General features: G+C 47.7%; 1 protein-coding gene across 1 annotated transcript in view; it reads left to right on the top strand.

The window, feature by feature from the left end:
* PDPK1 (3-phosphoinositide dependent protein kinase 1) overlaps positions 1-24,453 on the top strand; it is a 72,600-nt gene that overhangs the window by 15,650 nt on the left and 32,497 nt on the right. Inside the window, exons 2-6 of the mRNA XM_060120636.1 lie at positions 11,933-12,199; positions 15,433-15,475; positions 15,740-15,877; positions 20,898-21,042; positions 21,926-22,023. Of these exons, the coding sequence (XP_059976619.1) occupies positions 11,933-12,199; positions 15,433-15,475; positions 15,740-15,877; positions 20,898-21,042; positions 21,926-22,023 (691 nt within the window). The remainder of the gene's footprint in view (positions 1-11,932; positions 12,200-15,432; positions 15,476-15,739; positions 15,878-20,897; positions 21,043-21,925; positions 22,024-24,453) is intronic.

The raw sequence follows: 24,453 nt of genomic DNA, 5'->3' as shown, positions 1-24,453 counted from the left end.
TTGAGTGCAGTTAGGGGGGTGTGACCCACTTTTCCGGAGACATCCCAGGTGTTGGATGTTCGTGGCGCTGGTTTTCCTGGCCAAGTTCAGTTGAGAACAGCCGTCCTTCCTTGTTCACAGTAGAGCTGAGCCACAGACATGGCTCCCACTTCATGCAGTTGTGGAAGCTTGTTCTGACAGCCACGCAGGAAGCAGGAGAGAGGAGCACAGAAGGGGTCCTGTCCTGTGGGGGGATTTAAAGGATGCTGGTACTGGGAAGTGGGGGAGAAAGGGTGGGGGTTGGGACTTGGCCTGGTCAGTGCGAGGCCTTGGCCACAGGGAGCCACTGGTGTGAAGCTGTTGGTGAGGCAGGCTGCAGCTCCCAGCCTTCTCTTGGGTGTGAGGTGCTTGCATTTGGGGTGCACCTGTGTGTGTAAGAAAGGCCAGCAGTCATGACTTGTGGTGACACAGTGCCTACAGGACCAGGTAGAGAGCCGTGTTCTTGAGAACTTGTGACCAGCTCCATTTTATTAGGGAGGGCGGGGATGGGGGACAGGGTATTGTTGCTTTAAATTTCTCCAGAGACTTAAATTTCAGAAGCTGTTGAGTAACCAGATGTATTTACTTACCATAATTTTGGGTCACCAAGTGGGTGGTAAGCTGATTGGGCTGTGCTGGGAGGGAGTGACTCTCCCAAGGCCCTGGGTTGCCTGGGCACACAGGGCTGCACTGCCTCCGCAGGGCCCCGGGCTGGAGGGCTGGAAGGAGCTCCTCGGGAGCCTGACCCCCGCCTCCGCCCCTGGGCCACCGTATAATGAGTGTCCTCCAGATCATGGCAGACCGTCTCAGAGTACTGTTTATGCAGCTTAATTACCACCTCAAATGTGAAAAAAATCAGCCCTTTAGAATAATAGCTGTAGTACAAATAAACATTTGGGCTTTTCACACTGGAAGAGGGCTCTTTTCTTAGGTTTTTCATTTTATAATTGATGCTTTTAAAGTGCTTTAAAAGGTAATATTTTGACCATCATTTTAACTGCAGAAGTGAAACTGTTCATTAAAACATACCCATGCCAGCGACTTATGACTGCAGGAAGAGAAAGCATGAGCACTGAGTTGTCACTATGAACATCTCTCTATCAGTGAGGGGCCATGAGAGCTGGTCCTGCACTGAGGTACTTGGCTGGCGTGCTATGGCCGAGGCAGGAAGGAAATTGCGGAATTCCACGAAGGAGAAAGGCTGCCATGACAAGTCCCTGTGTTACCATGCCCATAAAGCTGGAGCAGAGCAGATGCTGCTGTGGCACTTACAGAGCGGCAGTGGTCTGGTGTCCAGCATCTTCCAGCCCAGGTCTGATGAGGGACAGTACAGCCAGGGTTAGGCTGGCATCAGACTCTGGTTCAGGAGGCACCAGGACTCTTATGGCAAGTCCCATTGCTCAGGCTTCCACCCTTGTGGTTTGAGGTGCCCAGAAGTGACTCCAGGAGGAGTGTTTCAGGGACCCTGAGGTCCTGCCTGGCATCCAGAGGTTCTGTCTGGAGGTGGCCCGTCCAGAGGGCCAAGCTGGACTGTTGAGTCTAGAGCTGCTCCTGCCTCTGGGCCTTCTCATTGCCCAGTCCTCTCCTGGGAAGGCTTTCCCCACCTCCTCGGGTCTTTGTTGAGATGTCACCTTCCTAGTAAGGGCTTCTCTGATTATTTAAGTTTGTACCACTCCCATCTTCCTTCCCTGCTGTATTTTTCTCACAGTTATTTATCACCATTTGACACACTGTGGATTTTACCTGGCTTTTGTTTTTTGGGGGGAGTCTGTCTGCTCCCACTGGAATGTGGGCTTCTTGAGGGCATGGGCTCAGTTTTGTTTTTTGCTGTATCTTCAGTGCCTAGAACAGTGCATGGCACATAGTAGGTGCTCAGTGAATATTTGTTGATGAAGTGGATAAAACAGTGTGGTCTTGATGGTACTGCAATTACCTTAAATCACTGAAGCTGCTATGAAGTGCTGGTGGTGGCCCTGCCGTTTCTCATAAAGCATGTGGTGGAAAAGCAGGTATGTGTGTATGTCTGTCTGTATTACATCATCTGTTATTGCCATTTCAAAAATGTGGAGTTCATTCTACACTTCACTTGGATGTTGATTTCAGAATGACTGGTTTTTCCTTCTGACTCATAAAGGCTGCTGAATCTGAATTTTGAATCTGAAACATTAGGGGAAAGTGAATTTTGAAACGCGTGATGCATGATTAGCTATTATTATATTTCATATTCTGTATGTGAGTATTCCCCTTACTGCCACTGCAGCACATCTAAGCCGCTGTCACCCTCCCCTGGACCTGCTGCAGCCCTCTGACCGCTCCCCCCCAACCCCCCAGCACCCTCTCCCAGCCCCTCCCCAACCCACGCTCCGGCTTCACAGCACTCATCCACTTCTGCCATGGCTGCCCTCACAGCTTTACTCTGCTAGTTCTGTAAATGATATTGGGTCTGTCACCGTGTTGGGATGTAGCTTCCTAGGGGTAGGGACCATGTCTGCCTTACAGCCAAGTTCCTGGACCTTCGCTAGCACAGCGGCCATGTTTGTTGAGTAACTGGGTTAAAAATGTAGTTAATTTACCTTTTTTAAGAAACACTGATGAGCAAAATGAGTGCATATATTTTTATGACATAACAGAAAAGCGTGGCTTTGGAGAATAAGGTGTACTTTACAGAAGTCACTCCACATCTAGTCACTCCAGAGCTGTCTGCGCTAGTGAGTTAAAGGTCTTGGTGCTCCCCTTGACCCTCCTGGGACTGTGCGCACTGCGCTGCGGGATGCGCTATAAGCTGTGGCAAACAGCAAAATGTGCCTGCTGTGTGTGGGGGGATGAAGGGGCGGAGAGGTTCCTGGGGGCAGTGGCGGAGTCCTGGGCATTTGAGGTGGAGGGGGATGGTGGTTGTGTTCTGGGGGTGAGGCCGGCAGGTGTATGTGTGTAGACATACAACATCCTCTCCCTGCCCCCTCTCAGCCTGGCCCCAGGGTCACGTTTCCATCTGCCGGCGTCTCCAGAGCACACACTCTGTTTCTCTCCTCTGACTGTAGTCAAGCCTTTTACTTCAGTGCCCACCAAACTGAAGCGGGCATGGTTTAGCTCAGGCTCCAGAACATTCTGCACCTGTCCAGAGCATGCTGACAGTTTCAGCCAGCTGCCAATGACAAAGAAAGACGGCTTACTAGTTTACGTTAATTTATACTAAGGTGGCGTGCATCCCTTAAAGAGAGGCTTATCAGCTGCCTTCAAACCTCTCATTGAAGTTGTGCTTTTGGGCTGGATGTACTTGCCAGGCATCTTGTAAAGGTAAGAGTTGGCATCAGGTGCATTAATGTTTACAGGTGGGAAAATCCTGTGCTCCAACCTTTACTGAGTGACAGGTTCTGGGAAGTATACAGGTGGCCTGGGCATTTTCCGTGGCGCTTATCATGGACGGGTGTCAGGGAGGAGGTGAGCAGGTTTTATCCAGCACGATGTTCTACCTCCTACCTTGTCATTGCCCAGCCAGATGCTTCTCGGTGTCATAGGTTTGGAGGCAGGTCCAGCTCTGTTGAGACAGCATGTTGATTTTCAGCGCACCTCGTGGTTGATTTCTGCATGTCCACCAGAAATGGGAAGAGTTGCGAGCCGAGGGCTGCCGCCTGGGTGGTACCTGTGTGTGGGGTCGGCCCAGCTGAGGTCAGGAGCAAACCTGTGTTTTTTAAGGGACAGTGCTCTCCTTTGAGGACCTGTTTTGGAGACCTTTTTTTTTTTTTTTTTTTAAATAACCATAGAAACTAGTTTGATGAAAAGGAAAGAAAGCTCTCAGAAACATGTACTTGTCAACCAGTGTTTCATTAGACTTACCTTTCACTGTCTTTGGAGACCACTCTCCGTGGGCTGGACGCGTGTTCAGTTATCATTATGGAAGTTGGAGCTGAAGACCGCTTTCCTCGGTAAGTATTTCTGAAGCCAGCATAAGCATTCTTCACTGTGCTGGGCCTTCCCAGGGTGTTTGACATCAGGGTCATCTGTCCCTGGAGTAGCCAGTTTGATGGTGGCTGTCACGCCAGGTCTTGCTTTCCGTGGCTGTGGATGCCTGCTGCCTGCAGGCCCTGCCTCCTCATCCTTGCTGCTCTTGGCTGTCACTTCCAGCACCTCCCCTCCTAGAGTTGAGCTTCTGCCCTCCGTGAAGAAGCAGTGGGTTGTCCCTCGGCTGTGCCGGAAACCTTCATGTGCCACATACGTTGGCGCCTTGCTAGAATTGTCATTGGGTCCAGAAGCATGTCTATGTAAAATTACATTTTTCCAGGTCCATGAGTCAACTCATCATGTTTTGCTATTTAAAAACTTCATGTTTGAGATTTCATTCAGTAGTTCACGTGTCAGTTTTGAATTAAAAGCAACATTTGCCACTGTTCTGTGCATCTCCGGTTGTCTCCTTGAGCCTCACTTGGCAGGAGGCTGGGCGCACAGGTGGACTTAGATGAGGTCGGTAAACAGGCCCACACTTGGTGGGACAGGTGCGGTGGGGGTGGGGCACGACACAGACAGGCGGTGCTCTCCCCTCCCCTATCCCTTTGGGCAGCGATGGCCTCCGGTGGGCCTGCGACCAGGCCAGTTGGAAGCAGTGCTGTAGTGCCTGGGACGGTGCTCTGTGAAGTGCTGGCTCTTTCTGCTTGCCCTCTCTTGTGTGTGTCCCTCCGGGTCACACAGTCCTGCTGCTCCTCAGTCCCAGGCCTGAGGGTCTGCACTCGGAATGACCCTGCAGGACCAGGGAGTGCTTACCCCTTGGCTGTGTCTGGGAACTCTGTGAGGTTCTCAGTGCTCCCTGGGCACAGCTCTCGGTCATCGTGCAGCTGGTCTGGCTGGTGAGGACAGTCCAGGCCTATCTTGATGGGCCTCAGCCTGGTGACTGTGACCTCTTCCCCACTTACCACTGCCTTCGAGGACAGAAAGTTCCAGCTAATCTCCATGGAAGTTATTGAATTTGATTACACAGAGCACAGGCTCTGGATGCGCAGGCGCAGCATCCATGGCACACCGGCCCAGCCGCTCCGTGGCATGTGGGATCTTCCCGGACCAGGGCACGAACCCGTGTTCCCTGCATCAGCAGGCGGACTCTCAACCACTGCACCACCAGGGAAGCCCTTAAATTTATAATATTAAGTGTTCAATTGTCTTCAGTCTGCTTTTATGTTACCATGTTGATATACTTCTTATCGCCTTGTGTATTGTTGCAGACTCATGATTTTTCCCAGTTTCAGTTCATTCTAATTAACTGTACTTATGTTCGCAGGGTCACAACATGGCCAGTAACGCCCCTACAGGCTAGCTTTCCTGCCTTTTCCTCCTACCACAGACAGCTTCCTTTTTAGATGTAGCAAGGGATTCCAGGCCCATGTTGATTGTCTTATTCCTGTTCCAAGATGTGGAGTCAAGTGCTCTCCTGGATTTTTTTTTTTTTAATATCTTTAGTACTCAATTGTACCTTTTTTTAAAATGAGTAACGGGTTTTTTTGTTGTTGTTGTTTGTTTGTTTGTTTGTTTTTGGCTGCGTTGGGCCTTCATTGCTGCGTGCAGGCCTTCTCTAGTTGCGGTGAGCAGGGGCTACTCTTAGTTGTGCGCAAGCTTCTCATTGCGATGGCTTCTCTTGTCGCGGAGCACGGGCTCTAGGCCTGCGGACTCAGTAGTTGTGGCTCACGGGCTCTAGAGCACAGGCTCAGTAGTTGTGGCGCACAGGTTTAGTTGCTCTGTGGCATGTGGGATCTTCCTGGAGCAGGGCTTGAACCCGTATCCCCTGCATTGGCAGGTGGATTCTTAACCACTGTGCCACCAGGGAAGTCCTCTCCTGGATTCTTTTAATGGGCAGTACTATTAGAAACAAATCTGTGTGCTCCACGTTCATTTCATATTTTTCTGCAACAGTCTGGTGATGAGTAGGCTAATGATGTCACTGCTAGAACAATTTAGGCTCAGACTGGAAAAGGGATTTTTTTTAATGGTTGTGGGCACAACTTTTATGTATTTCCAATTTAACTTTGACACTATCCTTTCTTAATGTCCATCTGAATATTTAACTGTATACCTATCCACTTGTCTTTAGTACTTTTATATATCTCATTGACAACTGTTGTGTTGTCGCTTTGTTGGCAAATTGCCATATTGCTTTCCAGAAACGTTTTAACAGCAACACGGGTTTTTGGTGCCAGCCACAGTTGTATGAGTATACTTGCTTTATCACAGTCTTGCCAGCATTTGGTGTCTCTGTGTGTTGCACACATACTTAATCATAATTCTTCTCTATTAATTCACCCCGCCACCCTCCTCCCGTAATTAAAAATGTACAGCACTATCTCTGATGCTTTAACTTTCTTTGAATACAACGCACATTTTCGGCTCTTAGTTACTTGAGTTTTTTTTTTTAAACATCTTTATTGGAGTATAATTGCTTTTCAATGGTGTGTTGGTTTCTGCTTTTTAACAAAGTGAATCAGCTATACATATACATATATCCCCATTATCTCTTCCCTCTTACGTCTCCCTCCCACCCCTATAGGTGGTCACAAAGCACGGAGCTGATCTCCCTGTGCTACGCGGCTGATTCCCACTAGCTATCGGTTTTATATTTGGTAGTGTATATATGTCCATGCCACTCTCTCACTTTGTCCCAGCTTACCGTTCCCCCTCCCCGTGTCCTCAAGTTCATTCTCTAGTAGGTTTGCGTCTTTATTCCCGTCCTGCCCCTAGGTTCTTCATGAACCTTTTTTTTAGATTCCGTATATATGTGTTAGCATACAGTATTTGTTTTTCTCTTTCTGACTTACTTCACTCCATATGACAGATTCTAGGTCCATCCACCTCACTACAAATAAGTCAATTTCGGTTTTATTTATGGTTGAGTAATATTCCATTGTATATATGTGCCGCATCTTCTTTATCCATCCGTCGATGGACGCTTAGGTTGCTTCCATGTCCTGGCTATTGTAAATAGAGCTGCAGTGAACATTGTGGTACATGACTCTTTTTTTTTTTTTTTTTGAGGTACGCGGGCCTCTCACTGTTGTGGCCTCTCCCGTTGCGGAGCACAGGCTCCGGACGTGCAGGCTCAGCGGCCATGGCTCACGAGCCTAGCCGCTCCGCGGCATGTGAGATCTTCCCGGACCCGGGCATGAACCTGTGTCCCCTGCATCGGCAGGCGGACTCCCAACCACTGCGCCACCAGGGAAGCCCGTACATGACTCTTCTTGAACCATGGTTTTCTCAGGGTATATACCCAGTAGTGGGATTGCTGGGTTGTATGGTAGTTCTATTTTTAGTTTTTTAAGGAACCTCCATACTGTTCTCCGTAGTGGCTGTATCAATTTACATTCCCACCAACAGTGCAAGAGGGTTTCCTTTTCTCCACACCCTCTCCAGCATTTATTGTTTGTAGATTTTTTGATGATGGCCATTCTGACTGGTGTGAGATGATATCTCTGTGTAGTTTTGATTTGCATTTCTCTAATGATTAATGATGTTGAGCATTCTTTCATGTGTTTGTTGGCAATCTGTATATCTTTGGAGAAGTGTCTATTTAGGTCTTATGGCCATTTTTGGATTGGGTTGTTTGTTTTTTTGATATTGAGCTGCATGAGCTGCTTGTAAATTTTGGAGATTAATCCTTTGTCAGTTGCTTCATTTGCAAATATTTTCTCCCATTCTGAGGGTTGTCTTTTCCTCTTGTTTATGGCTTCCTTTGCTGTGCAAAAGATTTTAAGTTTCATTAGGTCCCATTTGTTTATTTTTGTTTTTATTTCCATTTCTCTAGGAGGTGGGTCAAAAAGGATCTTGCTGTGATTTATGTCATAGAGTGTTCTGCCTATGTTTTCCTCTAAGAGTTTGATAGTGTCTGGCCTTACGTTTAGGTCTTTAATCCATTTTGAGTTTATTTTTGTGTATGGTGTTAGGGAGTATTCTAATTTCATTCTTTTACCTGTAGCTGTCCAGTTTTCCCAGCACCACTTATTGAAGAGGCTGTCTTTTCTCCATTGTATATTCTTGCCTCCTTTATCAAAGATAAGGTGACCACATGTGCGTGAGTTTATCTCTGGGCTTTCTATCCTGTTCCATTGATCTATATTTCTGTTTTTGTGCCAGTACCATACTGTCTTGATTACTGTAGCTTTGTAGTATAGTCTGAAGTCAGGGAGCCTGATTCCTCCAGCTCCGTTTTTCTTTCTCAAGATTGCTTTGGCTATTCGGGGTCTTTTGTGTTTCAATACAAATTGTGAAATTTTTTGTTCTAGTTCTGTGAAAAATGCCATTGGTAGTTTGATAAGGATTGCATTGAATCTGTAGATTGCTTTGGGTAGTATAGTCATTTTCCCAATGTTGATTCTTCCAATCCAAGAACATGGTATATCTCTCCATCTAGTTACTTGAGTTTTTTTGGTGCCTAACCCTTTGTGCATTTCTTCGTTAAAAAAAGTCTTTAGGATTTACAGATTTGAATGAGATCTAATATATAAATTAATGTAGTCATATATGATATAGCTATTTTTATAAGTTTATTGAGATGTAATTCATATACCATACAATTCACCCATTTAAAGTGTATTTCAGTGGCTTTTAGTATATTCATGAGGTTGTATATCCCCATCCAGATCCAGAACATCCTCATCATTCCAAAAACAAACCCATTAGCAGTCACTCCCCATTCTCCCCTCCAGCCCCTGACAACCACTAATTTTTCTTCCTCTATAGATTTGCCTATTCTGGACGTTTCAGATAAATGGAATCATACAGTATGGGGCTTTTGTGTCTGGCCTTTTTCACATAGCATAATGTTTTGCATGTTCATCTGTTTTTTTAGAATATATCAGTATTTCCTTTTTATGGCTGAATATTCAATTTTATAGCTAGATTACATTTTGTTTATCCATTTATCCGTTGATGGTCATTTGCGTTGTTTCCCCCTTTTAGTTGTTATGTATAATGCTGCTCTGAACATGCTTGTACAAGATTTGTGTGGACCTATGTTTTCATTTCTACGAGTGGAATTGCAGGGTTATGTGATACCTGTTTCCTTTTGAGGAACTTGTAATGTTTTTCAACGTGGTTGCACAATTTGACATTCCTACCACCAATATGATGGTTCCAATTTCTCTACGTCTCCATCAGCACTTGTTATTATCTTTTTGATTCTAGCCATTCTGGTATGTGTGAAATGGAGTCCCATTGTGGCTTTGATTTGCATTTCCATAGTAACTGATGGTGTTGAGCATCTTTTCATGTACTTATTGGCCATTTGTATGTCTTTTTTGGAGAAATGTTGATTCAGATTTGTTGCCTTTTTTTTTTTTTTTTTTTTTTTTTGCGGTATGTGGGCCTCTCACTGTTGTGGCCTCTCCCGTCGCGGAGAACAGACTCCGGACGCGCAGGCTCAACGGCCATGGCTCACGGGCCCAGCCGCTCCGCGGCATGTGGGATCTTCCCGGACCAGGGCACGAACCCGCGTCCCCTGCATCGGCAGGCGGACTCCCAACCACTGTGCCACCAGGGAAGCCCTTGTTGCCTATTTTTTAACTGTGTTTTTTTTTTTTTTAATTTAGTTTTAAGAGTTCTTTATATAGTCTGAATACAAGTCCCTTATCAGATACATGATTTGCGAATATTTTCTCCTATAATTGGGTTGTCCTTTCACTTTTTTGGTGGTGCCTTTGAAGAGCAAAAGTTTTTAAATTTTGATGAAGTCCCTTTGATCTGTTTTTTTCTTTTGTTCCTGTGCTTTCGGTTTCATATCTAAGAAACCATTGCCAAGTTCATAAAGATTTACTCCTATATTTTCTTCTGAGAGTTTTCTAGTTTTATTTCTTACATTAGTTTTATTACTTACATTAGTTTTATTACTTACATTTTACATTTCTTTATTTCTTAAATTTTGTTGTGGGAAAGGCATCCAACTTCATTCTTCTGCATGTAGATATCCAGTTGTCCCAGCATCATTTGTTGAAAAGACTGTTCTTTCCCATTGAAGGGTCTTGGCACTCTTGTCAAAAATTGGTTGGCCGTAGACATACGGGTTTATTCCTGGACTCTGTTCCAGTCACCCATGTGTGTATCCTTATGCCAATACCTCATTGTCTTCTTTCTTTCTTTCTTTCTTTCTTTCTTTCTTTCTTTCTTTCTTTCTTTCTCCCTTCCTTCCTTCCTTCCTTCCTTTCCTTCCTTTCCTTCCTTTCCTTCCTTTCCTTCCTTCCTTCCTTCCTTCCTTTCCTTTCCTTTCCTTTCCCTCTCTTTCTTTCTTTCTTTCTTTCTTTCTTTCTTTCTTTCTTCCTATCTATCTGTTTATCTATCTATTTATGGCTGCGTTGGGTCTTCGTTGCTGCACGGCCTTTCTCTGGTTGTGGCAAGCAGGGGCTACTCTTCGTTGCTGTGTGCGGACTTCTCATTGCGGTGGCTTCTCTTGTTGCGGAGCACAGGCTCTAGGCACGTGGGCTTCAGTAGTTGTGGCATGCAGGCTCAGTAGTTGTGGTGAACCGGCTTAGTTGCTCTGTGGCATGTGGGATCTTCCCGGATCAGGGCTTAAACCCGTGTCCCCTGCATTGGCGGGCATATTCTTAACCACTGCGCCACCAGGGAAGACCTGCACTGTCTTGATTATTATAGCTTTGTAATGAATTTGGAAATTAGGTAGTGTGAGTCCTCCAGTGTTCTTTTTTGAGATTGTTTGGCTATTCTGGGTTCCTTGAATTTCCATATGAAGTTTAGGATCATCTTGGCGATTTCTGCAAGGAAGCCAGCTTCTTTTAATAGCAATTGCATTGAAAAATTTTAAAAACTTGTTAGGTTTTTGAATTTGTTTAAATAACTAAAAAACATATAATTCTTTAATTTGTTTAGAGGTAAGTTTGGTGTGTAGTGAGCAGTTGGGCTCTAAATCAGTTATTTTTCAAATTGTTAAGCAGTTATTCCACTACTGTCTTTTTTTTGAGCAGCTTATTTCTTATCAACTGTAACTTTTACGTGTAGTTGGCAATTCTTGGGCTCTTCTTTCCATTAAGTTATACTTCTGTGTTCCCGGACTGCTAGGTTAAAATTCTATTTAGTTGTGGGATATAGTTATTTATTTATTTGTTTGTTTGTTTGTTTCTGCTTTGGATCTTCGTTGCCACGTGTAGACTTTCTCTAGTTGCGGTGAGCAGGGGCTACTCTTTGTTGCGATACGTGGGCTTGTCATTGCAGTGGCTTCTCTTGCTGTGGAGCACGGGCTCTAGGTGTGTGGGCTTCAGTAGCTGTGGCTCGCCTGCTCAGTAGTTGCTGCTCACGGGCTCTAGAGTGCAGGCTCAGTAGTTGTGGCACATGGCCTTAGTTGCTCTGTGGCATATGGGATCTTCTCGGACCAGGGATCGAAGCCGTGTCCCCTGCATTGGCAGGCGGATTCTTAACCACTGCACCCCCAGGGAAGTCCGGGATGCGGTCTTAAGCTAGTCTGTTTGTTCAGACCCCGAGTGCCTTCTGTGTGTCTAGCCTTATATCAAATGTGAGTGGGTGAGCAGGGGAGGGATTCTGGGATGGGAGACACCGTGGTCACAGGGTTGGACCAGCTTTCTCTGTGGACAGGGCCACAGATGATGTTTAGGCCAGGCAGTGTGATGGGAAGGCCAGCTGGCCATGGCTGGGTGGGGGGTGGGGGAGGCGTTGGAGACTTACGCAGTACTGAGGGAGAGGGTGAGGGCATGTAGGTTCTGGGTGGTGGGGTCCATGGGCACGCAGGACAGGGCAGGGTGGGATTTGAGCGGGGAAGGGACTTGGGAGAGGAGGGCAGTGGCCTGAACTGCATGGCAGAACATCAGATGGCCTGCCCTGTGCTTGGTGGTGTTTCAACGATGTCAACACTTTAGTTCATACGTTTAGGAAGGGTGAGCCACTTTGAATCTTACCTCTTTTTTCCTGTGTCCACCAGTATGACACCGTTCCTATTCAGTCCAGCGTGGTATTATGTTCCTGCCCGTCCCCATCAATGGTGAGGACCCAGACTGAGTCCAGCACGGCCCCTGGCATTCCCAGCTGTGGTAGCAGGCAGGGCCCCACCATGGACAGCACCACGGCCGAATCCCGGCCAAGCGCCAACTCGCTGCAACACGCCACACAGCCGCCACCACAGCCTCGGAAGAAACGGCCAGAAGACTTTAAATTTGGGAAAATTCTTGGTGAAGGCTCTTTTTCAACAGTGAGTACAGGCTGCTGCTGTTTGTTGAATGAGGGTGTTTTCCTTGGGAGTACTGGCCTTTCTCGGAACTTGGAGCTGGGGGACTAAGACACCACAGTGGTGTTCTACCCCAGAGGAGGGTCTTAGGCCCTTGGGGATTCCTCTCCTGTTGTGAAGGTGACTTGGGGCTGGCCACCACCAGGCAGATCATGTGGTTTAAATATCTAGCTCATGATTTTGTAGGGGAAAGCTTTAAAGGGCATTTCATGATCTTACTTTTAATTTTCTCAAAAAATGCAGTTAGATTGTATTCTAAGTTACATTTCATATCACTGTGTCCTGTTAGCAAGGCCCTGAGAAGCTTTCCTGTTCCTTAGATTAAACATTAGTGTTGATGTATCTCTTCATAGTTTTGGGGAAACATTTAATGACCTTTGTTATTTCTCTGTTATTTTTAAAATATAAAACAGTACACCATTGATATTTGCTAGTTGTAGCCCAAGACCTGCTAGCTTCCAGATTTTTGTGTCCTCAGTTTCATGGGCAGAATTACTGTCACAGCACTGTCAAGTCACACTCAGGGTAATTCTTTTTGTTACCTGAGGGAGTTTTACCTATCTTGTGGTATTTTTCCTCTTAAAGCAAAGATGTGAAGGTTCAGAGCTGCCCTTTGCTGAGTTGGAGGCCTCATGTGGCTGTGGCCGGGCCAGAGGCTTGCTGCAGGCTCGGGAAGGCCAGAGCCCCTGTCCCCTGGCCAGAGCGCGCAGTCTTAGTCCGTGCCTTCAGAAGAGACAGATCCTTGCCGCTGTGGTCTCAGCTGGGCCCAGCATGAGCTGCAGCTCCTCAGGCCAGCAGGGTTCCTGAATAATGAGACTTTCTTGCCTGGCCTTTGTGAAGAAACCTCGTGTGAAATTTGTTTTCCTTTTCTTTTTTTCCATTTACGAAATATTTCAAAATACAAAGAACATGACATACTGGTGCTCACCCATGTTCCCAACATTGTTTTGTTTTGTTTTGTTTTGTTTTGTTTTGTTTTCGGGTATGCGGGCCTCTCACTGTCGTGGCCTCTCCCGTTGCGGAGCACAGGCTCTGGACACGCAGGCTCAGCGGCCATGGCTCACGGGCCCAGCCACTCCGCGGCATGTGGGATCTTCCCAGACTGGGGCACGAACCCGTGTCCCCTGCATCGGCAGGCGGACTCTTAACCACTGCGCCACCAGGGAAGCCCCCAACATCGTTTTAAGTGTTAACTTTTGCTCCTTTTACATTTTTAATTTAGATTTTTTTATTGGCAGTTTTTAAGTTAATGAAAAGAATTGGGCCCTCATGATAAAAACCTTCAACTTTGAGGATAATCCCCAGTAGGTCTGGTACTCACAGGTCCTTTCAGAAAGAAAAAACTATTTTGAAAAGAACCTTGGGTGTTCTGCACAGTTAATTACATGAGTCCAGTAAAAGAAGAAGCGTTCTCTCTCCTTTTCTCAGCTGTACTTCATTGGACATTTATATTGACTGGAAAATGAGGATGTATTTATGAAATTCCCCTGTGTCCCTGGGTTTCCACCGTGGGTAAAAGTAGGTGCCATCTGTTCTGGGTGACAGATTCCTGATGTAGAAAAGCCCCAGCTGAGATTCTTGTCATCCCTGCACCAGGGTGGTGCCCAGGAAAGTGCCGTGAGCCTGGAGCCTCCTTTCTGGTACTGTTTGGAATCCTGCAGCCTTGGGTCTCAAATTATATGTGCTACCCTCAGTTCCTTCTCACCATTCCTGAAATAGAGACAACTTAAAATGAGGTTTCCAGGGGAGGCAGCTCCCAGGCTGGATCCCCAGGCAGGACCTTCACATGATGGAGCCTGTGCTGGAGAGGGGGAAGCCTGGTCCACTGTCGCCAGCAACCTGAGGGTGATCCTGACGTCTACTGCCCCTGCAGTTGGCCCGGGCCATGTGGAGGGACATAAGGAAACTGCATAGAACATGCAGAGTTCACACAACAGAAAGATGACATAAATATCTCCTTCAGATAGGGTTCCATTAAATATTAGTACTCAGTGTTTTTCTTCCTTTTTCCTACTTAGGTAGCTAGTGCATGCTGCTGTAAAGAAATTTAGCATTACATCGGTACATAACCTAGAGAAGGCCAGCCCTACCCCAGCCCACTCTCCTTGACTCACCAGCGCCTGAGAACAGTCCACACAGGTTCCTTCCTCCACAGAGATCTTTAAGATATTTCCACTTGAACACATATAATCCGACCTTGTTCTTCTTAAAAACTGCAGGGCTACATACAGTGCTTTTCCAGGGTCACTTCTAATGAACTTGGTGAAGGATTCCCTAACAGGATATAACTTACAACCAGGGGCCTCCAGAGGTCTTCCCGGAGGCTACGGTATTTCCCGGGAGTCAGCAGGTTTTCATCTGCTCTTTGGTCCTCGGCTGTTCCCTGTAGGTGTCTCAGGAGAGGAATTTGCACCAGCTGGCGGTGGTGGGGACCGCCCCAGCTCACTGCCAGACTGGGCTCATCAGGCATTTGGAAGTTGTTACTCAGGTTGTGCCCAGGGTGTGTTCGTGTAGAAAGTTCTTTTCAATGTGTGTGAGGCTCCACTGGTGCTCTGTCCCCGAAGTAGAGTGTAAGACCGGGCTGTACTGTGGAGAGGGCACGAGGGGCGGGGGGCGGGTGTGTGTGTGTGACTGCACGCTGGAGGGAGGCACTCTCTGCCGGCCGCAGTTCCTGTGCCCTCAGTAGCAGGGATGGGATTTACAGCATCTGAGAGTGGCATCCAGTGAAATGCAACTATTATTTGTAAAAGCCCAAATTCAGGGTGGCCTTTTGCAATGAACATGTACTGGGGACCTATCCATAGAGTTATTTTTTGAAGAAATTCCCAGTACCCACCTTGTGGAGATGTTATTATTTGCTGCTTCTTCCTACTGTTTGTGTGAGGGTTATGCTGGTCATAAGATGTTCCTGAATATATATTCCACTGCATGAGGGGGGACTATTGGCATCTGATGAGGAACCTTCTGGAAACATTTGAGAGATACGTGTGTTTCCTTTAACTATTAGAACACATTAACTTAGTCATTGACACTCAGCTATGTTTGTTAGCACAGGACCAAAAATATTTAAAATGTAATTTCGTGGTGGGGGCGGGGTAGCCTGTGTGGTTGGTTGCAGGGTGACTTGTGAGACTCAGTGCCCTGGTTACATTGGGTGTTTTTTTCTCTTCTTTTTCCCCCTTTTCTTCCCAAACCAGGTTGTCCTGGCCCGAGAACTGGCAACCTCAAGGGAATATGCTAGTAAGTAACTAACTCCAGCAAGCTAGGATGCTCCAGTGTCTAGGATGCAGGAACAGCGCACCTCTGGGTACGCGGCCACCTGGCTGCCCAGCCCCTGGAGGTTTCTGTGCTGATTTCAGGGGACAGGACACTGTTGGTCTTAGAGATCACAAATCTGGTGGGTGTGTTTTGTGAAAAACTTTAATTTTTATCTGTTACTTTATGAGTTGTGTCTTCAGTGTTTTCTTACCATTTCCAATTGTGGTAACTTGCTTCTCTCTTAAGTTAAAATTCTAGAGAAACGTCACATTATCAAAGAGAACAAAGTCCCGTATGTAACCAGAGAGAGAGACGTGATGTCGCGGCTGGATCACCCCTTCTTTGTTAAACTTTACTTCACATTTCAGGATGATGAAAAGCTCTGTATCCTTTGAACAGTCAAAGCCTTCTGATATCACGCCAGTGACCCCTTATCATTTTGGAACCGTGACCCCGTTTTTGTTTTCACAAGTAGCCCCTTCCCTGGAAGGGAAAAGGGTAGCTTATTCTAAATACAGACAAATTCACATCACTTTGCTTTGGGACCCCCGGGATTGCTGACATTCACTGAAGTAGAACATTACTTCAAGGGAGATCATCACAGTCATTTTTGAGGTTTTTTGTTGGTAAGCTTCATATCTAAAGGATCATTATTTTAATGCTGTTCTTGCTAGACATTTATTTAAAAGCATGCCCTCGTTCCTTTTTAATCAGCATCCTTGCAGTATCTGTCAGGTGTCGAATCCAGTGCTCAAAGCAGGGAAGTGAGAGAGAGGAAGAAGGATCTTGGGCATCCAGGGCTCCTGGGAGGTGGGCACCTTTCTGCCCTCTTTGGCCCTGGGTTGTGGGGTTTGGTTGGAAGGAACATCTTTCTCAGGCTCAGCTGCCAGGTAGAAAGTCTAGGGAGTGACCCACAGGGGCCCAACCCTTTCTTCTTGTATCCAGGACTTGTCTTCCCAGAGACAGCCCCTCCCCAGGGCCCTCCAGCCTCCCCCCCTCCCACCCCTATGGATGTCTCTTATCATCCAGTGCCTGGCTCTCCAGGGCTGTGCACACTGCTTCTCCAGCTGCTACTTCTGCAGGGACGTCACACCCTGCTGATTCTTTGTTTTATTTCAGGGCATCTCATGTTCCCTGACTTCTCCTCTAATCCCTGGAGCACTTTTTTTCTTTCTTCTTTGCTCAGGGTTGAAGGAGACAGGGCACTGTGGCGGTCAGGGTGGGCCATATCTGTGTCGTCAGCTTGTCTCTGGGCCATTCATCATACAGCCAGGCCCGCCAGGTCTCCTCACTCCTCAGCCCCTCTCCTGCAGTTGTTCTTCCAAACCGGGACTCCCTCAGCCCCCGTTTGCCCAGAGACTCTGTCTTCAGTCCCAGCAGCTGCTCTTGGCTTCTTCTCAATGAGGGAGGTCGAGCTGCCAAATGGAGTTGAGAGTTTGTTCAAGTGTAAACCTCAGTCTGTGCATCTGTTCTTTTCCTTCTGCCCTTAGGTCTCCAGAGCCCCTTCCCCTCACCCCACCACCTGCAAAGCTTGGCTTCCCCATCCCACCTGGGGGTGGGGGCCTGATCTTAACCCCCTTCCCTCCCCCTCTCTCCTCTCTCCACACATATTCTTCTGGGTTAAAACTTTGCTTGATCCTGTTTCCCCTTTTAACACCATTTTCTGGCTCCTTCAACTGTCAGCTGAATGTTTCCTTTTGTTTATTGAGAAGTCCTGGTTGAGTGCCAGGTTATGGGAACATGCTGGTAAATGAGGTGAAGGCTCTGCCCTCATGGGGCTTGCATTTCTGCGCAGGAATAAGATATACACAGGTGATTAATGGCTGTGTGATAGACACTGAGGGAACAAGAGTAGTAAGGCCAGGTAGGAGTTGGTCGGTGGAGAGTTGGATCAGCTGTTTTAACTTGGTGGTCTGAGGAGATGACGTCAGCCCGAGGCCCGGGCAGAGCAGGGGCAGGTGTGCGTATGTGTGGGGGGTACAAAAAGGCTGGGCAGGGGTCAGCTCCTTGGGCCTCGGAGTCCCGGCAAGAATTTTGGATTTTCTTCTGAGTGTGGCACAGAGTCCAGGAGGAGGGTCTGGAGCAGGGTAGCCATTTGCTCTCACTCGGGCTGCTGCTGCAGGGAAGGCTCTTGTAAGTGAGCTGGGAGGATGGAGTCAAGCTGGCTCCTGGGGGTGGGGCCTCGGAGCTGGGTGCACAGTGGTCCTGTAATTGATGCATCCGTTGATCCTTGCTACTTGAGGCCTGAGTGGGCTACTGGGTGGCTGCCTGCAGAGCCTGAGAAGTCAGGTTGGTGTGCAGATTGGTGGGGGGTGGGCTGGGGTGTTGGTGGGCCAGAGGGTGCCCAGCAGGGAAGAGTTCCAATGAGTGGAGAGAACAGAGTCCCAGGGGCAATGGACCAGATGGTTTCCGGTGGAGGGTGCTGGCTGCCCTGCCAGATAGTGCCAAGTGGTCAAGTAGCTGGGCCCTGACCTGACCTGTGGATTGCTTCCCATGCAAAGTGTCGTTGAGAGTGGCAGTTTGGGGGTGGGGCGGAGGGCTCAATCAAGAAAGAGAGGCAAGGAAAGGCAAACAGAGTGGGTTTTTCCCAGTGGTTTCACTGTAAAGGGGAGCAGTAAAGTGGTATAGTAGCCAAGAGCATGTGGGGCAGGAAGGGGGGTTCCTTTGTTTTAGGTCTTTTAAAGTGTTTGCTTTTCCACCTGGCTTCAGCATCGCCCCATGTCCCCGTCTGCTGTCACTGCTCATGCAGCAGCCATCAGTGACCTATCTGTTCTGTATCTCACCTCTGAGGCCACCTAGACCTCTTGCTCCTTGTGCTCCATGGCACCCATGTGATTGTGCTTCTCTTTGAGCCTGTGGGGCTCTCTGGCTGCCAGATTTCCTGGGTCCCAGGCCTGGGCTTCTTACAGGGCCTGGGGAGAATAAGTCTTCTTGGTTGGGAGGCTCCAGCAGGTCGCACACACTTGTCTTCATCTTCTCCCGAGGTCATGTTCAGTAGGATCAGGCACTCAGAGGCTAGATGAGTGAGCTCGCTGTCTGATTTCAGATGGGATTGGCCAGAGTAATGCAGGTGGAGGGGACTCTAGGTCTCTATCCAGTAGTGTCTGTTGCTTTTGACATTTTAAGACAAATTTGAAAGCCTGTGGAGATTGCAAGGGCTCACTTACCTCTGACAGGAGTGAGACCTGGGGACTTCTGCTCCACTGGAAATCCTTTGTAGTATACAGTGTGTTGAAAGATAAAGGAAAGGAAACACTGCCTGAATAAAAACCCCAGTGTGCACACACTATCCTCCTTTTAGCCGTAATTTACACATTGGGGAGAGACGGGAGCAGCTCCTCCAGCGACTACAGGGCTAAGCACACTCTCAGGACAGGTGAGGCAGAGCCTGGTGACACTCCTGCAGCAGCCTGAAAGCAAGCAGATAGATCCGTGAGGGGCCTCCTGGGCACTGGCAGCCTCTTTGCCCTTTGGAGGTTCAGTTTGACCAGACTCAATCCCTGCTCCCCAGAGAGGGCTGAGCTCAGAGAAGCCCTCCCTCCCTCCTTAAGTGCAGTGCAGGGCTGGGCACCGCAGCCAGCCAGCCAGGGTGCCTTTCCCTCCAGCAGGGATGAAGGCTGAGGGGTTTCAGAGGCTGTTGCTCTGCTAACCTGCGTTCTTCCTCCACCTCCCACCTGCCTCTCCTTGTGTGTCCTCTCTTGAAGCTTGGGGACAGGAGCAGCACACTAGACCTCAGGAAGCTGGGCTCCAGTCCTGTCCCTCCTTGGCTTTGAGACCTTGAGTCAGTTGCTTAACCTCTCTGGGCTGGGTTCCTCTGCAAAGCACAGGCATTGGGCTCAGCAGCCTCTCAGGCTCTGCCACAGGCCTGATCTGTGCTCATCATCCCTGCAATTCACTCGCTCCCTGTGAGAGAGCAGCCTCCTCTCACTGCCCTGGGGCCTTAGCTGTGCTGAGGGAGGTAGAAATGTTCTAGGGTGTGAAATGGACCAATGAGGTCTGAAAGAGTGTTTCTGGGGAATGAGGAACATGTGTGGTCAGAGAGAACACGGGCTTGGAGCCATGATCCACAACATGTCATGTTCAAAACCTGTCGGTCACTTAGTGCCATAGCCGAGCAGAGAACTAGAAGTGTCCCTTACACAGGAAACAGGAACTCAGGGAGTGGTCAGATAAGGGGCAAAACCTGTGAAGCCAAAAGAGGCCCTGTGGCCAAGGCTGAGTCTCTCACGTGGGCTGCTGGTTTCTGGGAGACTGTGCTACTGAGTGGGGAGGCTCTGTGGCCGGTCCAGGTCCAGATCCAGGCGGGGCCCCTGCTTGGGGTTGGGTGGGCCAGAGTCTGCAGGCTGCTGGTGAGGAGGCCATGGATACCAGCCTTCCCCAAGGAGGGATCAAAGCAAGGAGAGGGGGAAGGGGCCCTGGCCGAGACCCTTTGCATTCCCTAGAAGTAAGGTTGGTTTTGGGCTTCAGCTTCCTGTTAAACGTTGTTCTAGTTGGAAGGGGTTGGGAGGCCACCGTTGGGGCTCGATCACAGGCAGGTTCGAGCAGCTTCGGTTGGTGGCCTCTTTCCTCCTGGGCCGCAGCTTCAGGCATCTTCTTTGGTGGGAGATGGCAAGTGCCTTGGCAAACAGAAGCCAGATGGGACACCTTGAGCACAGGTCACCCCTTATCCCCTCAGAGCCGATGCTCAGGGCGGGTGAGGACTTGGGTCACCCTGTCCTTGGCTGCCAGGGAGTGGCAGAGTACCTGTAAATTTCCATTAAGAGGTGCAGGTGTTCGGTGCTTCCAGGAGGAAGCAGTTATATGGGATCCATTTATAGTTTCTCCTCTTAGAAAAAGGGAGAACAGAAGTAAAACAAATCACACTGCAGTGGTGTCCGAGGGAAAGATGACTGTGTTCCTCAAGTCTCTCCCCAGTGGGGGCCCAATAAATAGATTGAGTTTATCTATTAATGGCATTTCTCTTACAAAACTTGTCACTTTATACTTGGGAAGGAGCATTCATTTGAAGAACCTTTACGTGAATGGACTCAGCACGGCATGTGGTGTGCGGTTGGTGCAGGTTGGAGGCTGTGTACTGATGGCGTTGGGCCCTGACCGCCATCTCTAGCGGCTTCCCTTCACTGAGCCCACAGGTGTCTTCTGGGGATGGGGGGTCCAGAAGGGGCAGTTGGCCTGAGAGGCACGTGTTTTTGTTGTTGGTGAGAAACTCATGCTGGGACCCTGTCCTGGAGCCAGGGATTCCCTGCAGACCCAGCGGTTGTGGTAGGGTCTGGCTGGAAGAGGGGCAGCTGTCTCGGGCCACAGGTACCTTCAGTTTTAATTAATTTAAGAAATTGCCACTGGGCTGTTAAGGTCAGTTTAAAAGAAAGATTTTTGCTCTCTTCCTTAACTATTCAATGCTTAGATTTTGGCCTTAGTTATGCCAAAAATGGAGAACTACTTAAATACATTCGGAAAATTGGTTCATTCGATGAGACATGCACCCGATTTTACACAGCTGAGATGGTGTCTGCCCTAGAGTACTTGCATGGCAAGGGCATCATTCACAGGTACCAAGCCAGGGGGCTACAGGCTTTGCTCCCCAGGCCTGGGGGTCAGCTCTGGTCTCTTTTATGGAGGGTGGGATGCCTCACTGTGAGAATTAAGAAGAGTTCACATTACTCTGTTGTTGAGAGACTGTGGACCTTTAGATCAGATGAAATTGGTCAGATGTCTTTTTTGCCAGACTAACTGCTCTTAGCCATGTTGACTGGTGCTTTTATTTTGTCAGTTGTAGATTCTGTGTGTACTTATTTTCCATGATTTTCTGATAAAGTCAAATTGAAAATGTTCATTTAAGCTTTTTTTTTTTACTGATTTTTTTTTTTTTTTTTTGGTGGTAAAATACCCATAACGTAAAATTTACCGGGAATTCCCTGGTGGTCCAGTGGTTAGGACTCCGAGCTTCCACTGCAAGGGGCATGGGTTCAATCCCTGGTTGGAACTAAGATCCCGCCAAGCTGCGTGGCGCAGACAAAAAAAAAAGAAAAAAGCCTAAAATAAAATCAAATTTACCATTTACCCATTTTCTCCCTCCCAGTTTTATTGAGAAATAGTTGACATATGTATATATAAATATAAGGTGTACATTTATTGCGTAATGATACCACAGAAGGTTTAAAGGCGCTTTATAGGTTAGGCATGATAGATTATACTTCAATTAAAAGTATATTGAAATGGTAGATGTAGTTATGAAATGATGTAATTTGAATGTCCTCATTATATGCAGTTGATATTTGTTCAGTGCTAACTTTAGACTTGCATTCTTGGTTGTTAGTCTGTAAAGATTATAGGTATTAATCAGTTCATTTTGGTTTTAGCAAAATTTAGAGTTTGTAATAATGTTACTGTTTTAAATATTTCATCTCAAACGTAAAAAATCTGCTTTCACAGGGACCTGAAACCAGAAAATATTTTGTTAAATGAAGATATGCACATCCAGATCACAGATTTTGGAACAGCAAAAGTATTATCCCCAGAGAGTAAACAAGGTGTGTGTTTTATTTCTAGTAGATCCCTGCTCAGTGCTTAAATCAAAACCAACTTCTTAGAAACAGGTTGAATTGCGTTATGCTTATCATTAATGACAGTTGTTTGTAGTACCTTTGTTATTATAAAATGGATGCTTGAGTTTTCACAGAGGAAGCCTCTGCCTTTGGGCAACTTTAGCTGAGGGTCTGGGCGGTGTGTGCCTGGTCTGGTGGGTGCAGGGAGGGGCTTCGCAGGCTGCCTGTGGTTGGTCCTCCTGACCTCAAGTGGTAGTAGGTCACCAGGCGCTTTCTGCATGTTGTCATAGGCCCTCGGATGCCCACTGTGGCTCACCCTTCCTAGTCATCTTCCTAGAAGATGCTGGGGTGCCACATTTGTTCCTGGTCTCCCATGCAGGGGTGCGAGGTCAGTGTGGTCAGCTCCCAGCTCTTTCTGTTGGCACTGTGGGTTCTCTGGGGTTGGGGCACACACACACACATACGCGCACACACGCACGCACACACACACACACACACACCTGACCTTGTATCCCAGTGCCCACTGTCTGCTTGTCTCCTGTGCGCAGCTGCCAGGGGTGGTGGCCCAGGCACGCCGATTATAGTGAGGTTCTATAAGATCACAGAATGAGTTGGGGGCTGGTTTTTTTCCTGCTGGTCAACTGCATGTTAATCATTGCAGACCCTTCTAACCACTGTTCCTCTAGGGTATTTCCTAGCCGGATTATGTACTGTGACAGTTGCTGGCAGTCCACCTGGGTCAGAAGAGAGCCCTGGATATCTTAGCTACCCAGGGGTATCTCGGCCATGGTGGGGATGGGGGCATCTTGCTGTCCTTCAGGTGTTTGTTGAATGGAAACCATAAACTCTGAGGGTATAAAAAATGGCAGTTTAACTCCTGAAGACTGTGTTCAAGTATTGGGGTAGAGAGAAGATAAAGCCCTTTATGGTGAGGGTTGGGGGAAACTCAAAGCCCCTGTGTGAGGTAATAAGTGACCTTGAAAATGAAACTTGGGTGTAGGGACAGGTGTGACTGTCAGAGCTACCCTGACCTGGGAGGCTGCTGCAGGGACCTCCACCCAGGGCATGTGCTTCTCTGCCGGGCTTGTGGGTACCCCTGAAAGAAGGACCTTGATGGAGAGCCCTGGGGGGACGGACATGCTAGGGGAGGGTAGAGAGTTTGTTGGTGGAAGAAAGATTCAGACAGAAGCATCCACTTTGCTGCAGCTGCTCTTGCGTGGAAAAGGGGAGCTATGAGCGCAGGGCAGTGGTGGGGAGGATCTGGGCCCCTCCGAAGAGCCCTCTAGCTCAGCTGCACTGGCCTGCTCTGCCTTGGGCTTGAACTGAGGCCTGTTTCGCAGCAGCTGCGGGGCTAACACCTGGGGTTTTGCTCCTCCCGGGCACGGTGGGCAGTCTTGACTCTGTGCTGCTGGAAGGGCCGGGCTGGGCCTCCATGGGTTCCCTTCAGCAGGGTGTGTGATCTTTCCTTTCCAGGCCTTTTCCCAGCCCTGTGTTTTCAAACTGAGGGTTCTTGTCAAGATTCTGTCAGTGCTTTCATCTGTGCACAGACACTCTTTGAGTCACAAGACGGCATCTTGAATTCGGGAACTTTTCTGAGAATCTTAAAGCACCACCCTTTTGTGTTTGAAACAAAACTTGCAGTCAAGGCAGATGCTCTTATTTCTCAATGAGGCTTAGTCCTGGCGACGCTTGCCTACCTTTGTATTATACTTCCCACCCAGGGCTCCTGCCTGGAGGTGCACTTCCCAAGCCCCAGGAAGTCCTCCTGGCACCTGTGACATGCCCCAAACCTTGATCTATTTGACTCATTCCTATTGTATAGTAACATTTTGTTGGCCAGTAATCATGTTTTGATAGACATGGTATAACTCGTAACCTAAGCATTGTCCATGACAGAGGTGAACCAAACAGGAACCTGAATGTTCTTGCTGGGCTGCTGGGCATCTCGTGTGTGACTTGCCGCTGAGACCAGCCACTGCCTGCCAGTAGGCCATGGGAGTCACCCCCTCAGAGTCTGCTTGGTCCTTTTTTCTTCACTTAGATTTTTTTCAGATCTGATATTTGGCACAGGCTAGTCCTACTGCCATGTAGCCATTAAAAAAATGTAAGAACTTAAATGCACTGGTGAAATAGTGCAATAAACCTGATTTTTAAAATCTGTCTGGAAGCAGGAGGCTAAAAAGTCCTTAACATTGTAAACCAGGCAGAACTATCGATACTTACATATACACAGTTGAGTTGGCCTTTTTTTTTTCTTCTTAGAGGAAATGTAGAAAACATGTATAATTACGTGAATGAATAATTTTGGTGACATACTCTCATTTTCTGTTTGACGTAGTTTAGAATCTTAGAGTTTATTCCTGCATTAGCTTTTTTTTTTTTAACATCTTTATTGGAGTATAATTGCTTTACATT

The sequence above is a fragment of the Mesoplodon densirostris genome, chromosome 16, assembly GCF_025265405.1.
Source record: "Mesoplodon densirostris isolate mMesDen1 chromosome 16, mMesDen1 primary haplotype, whole genome shotgun sequence".
NCBI lineage: Eukaryota > Metazoa > Chordata > Mammalia > Artiodactyla > Ziphiidae > Mesoplodon > Mesoplodon densirostris.
This window is presented reverse-complemented; position numbering and strand designations above follow the sequence as displayed.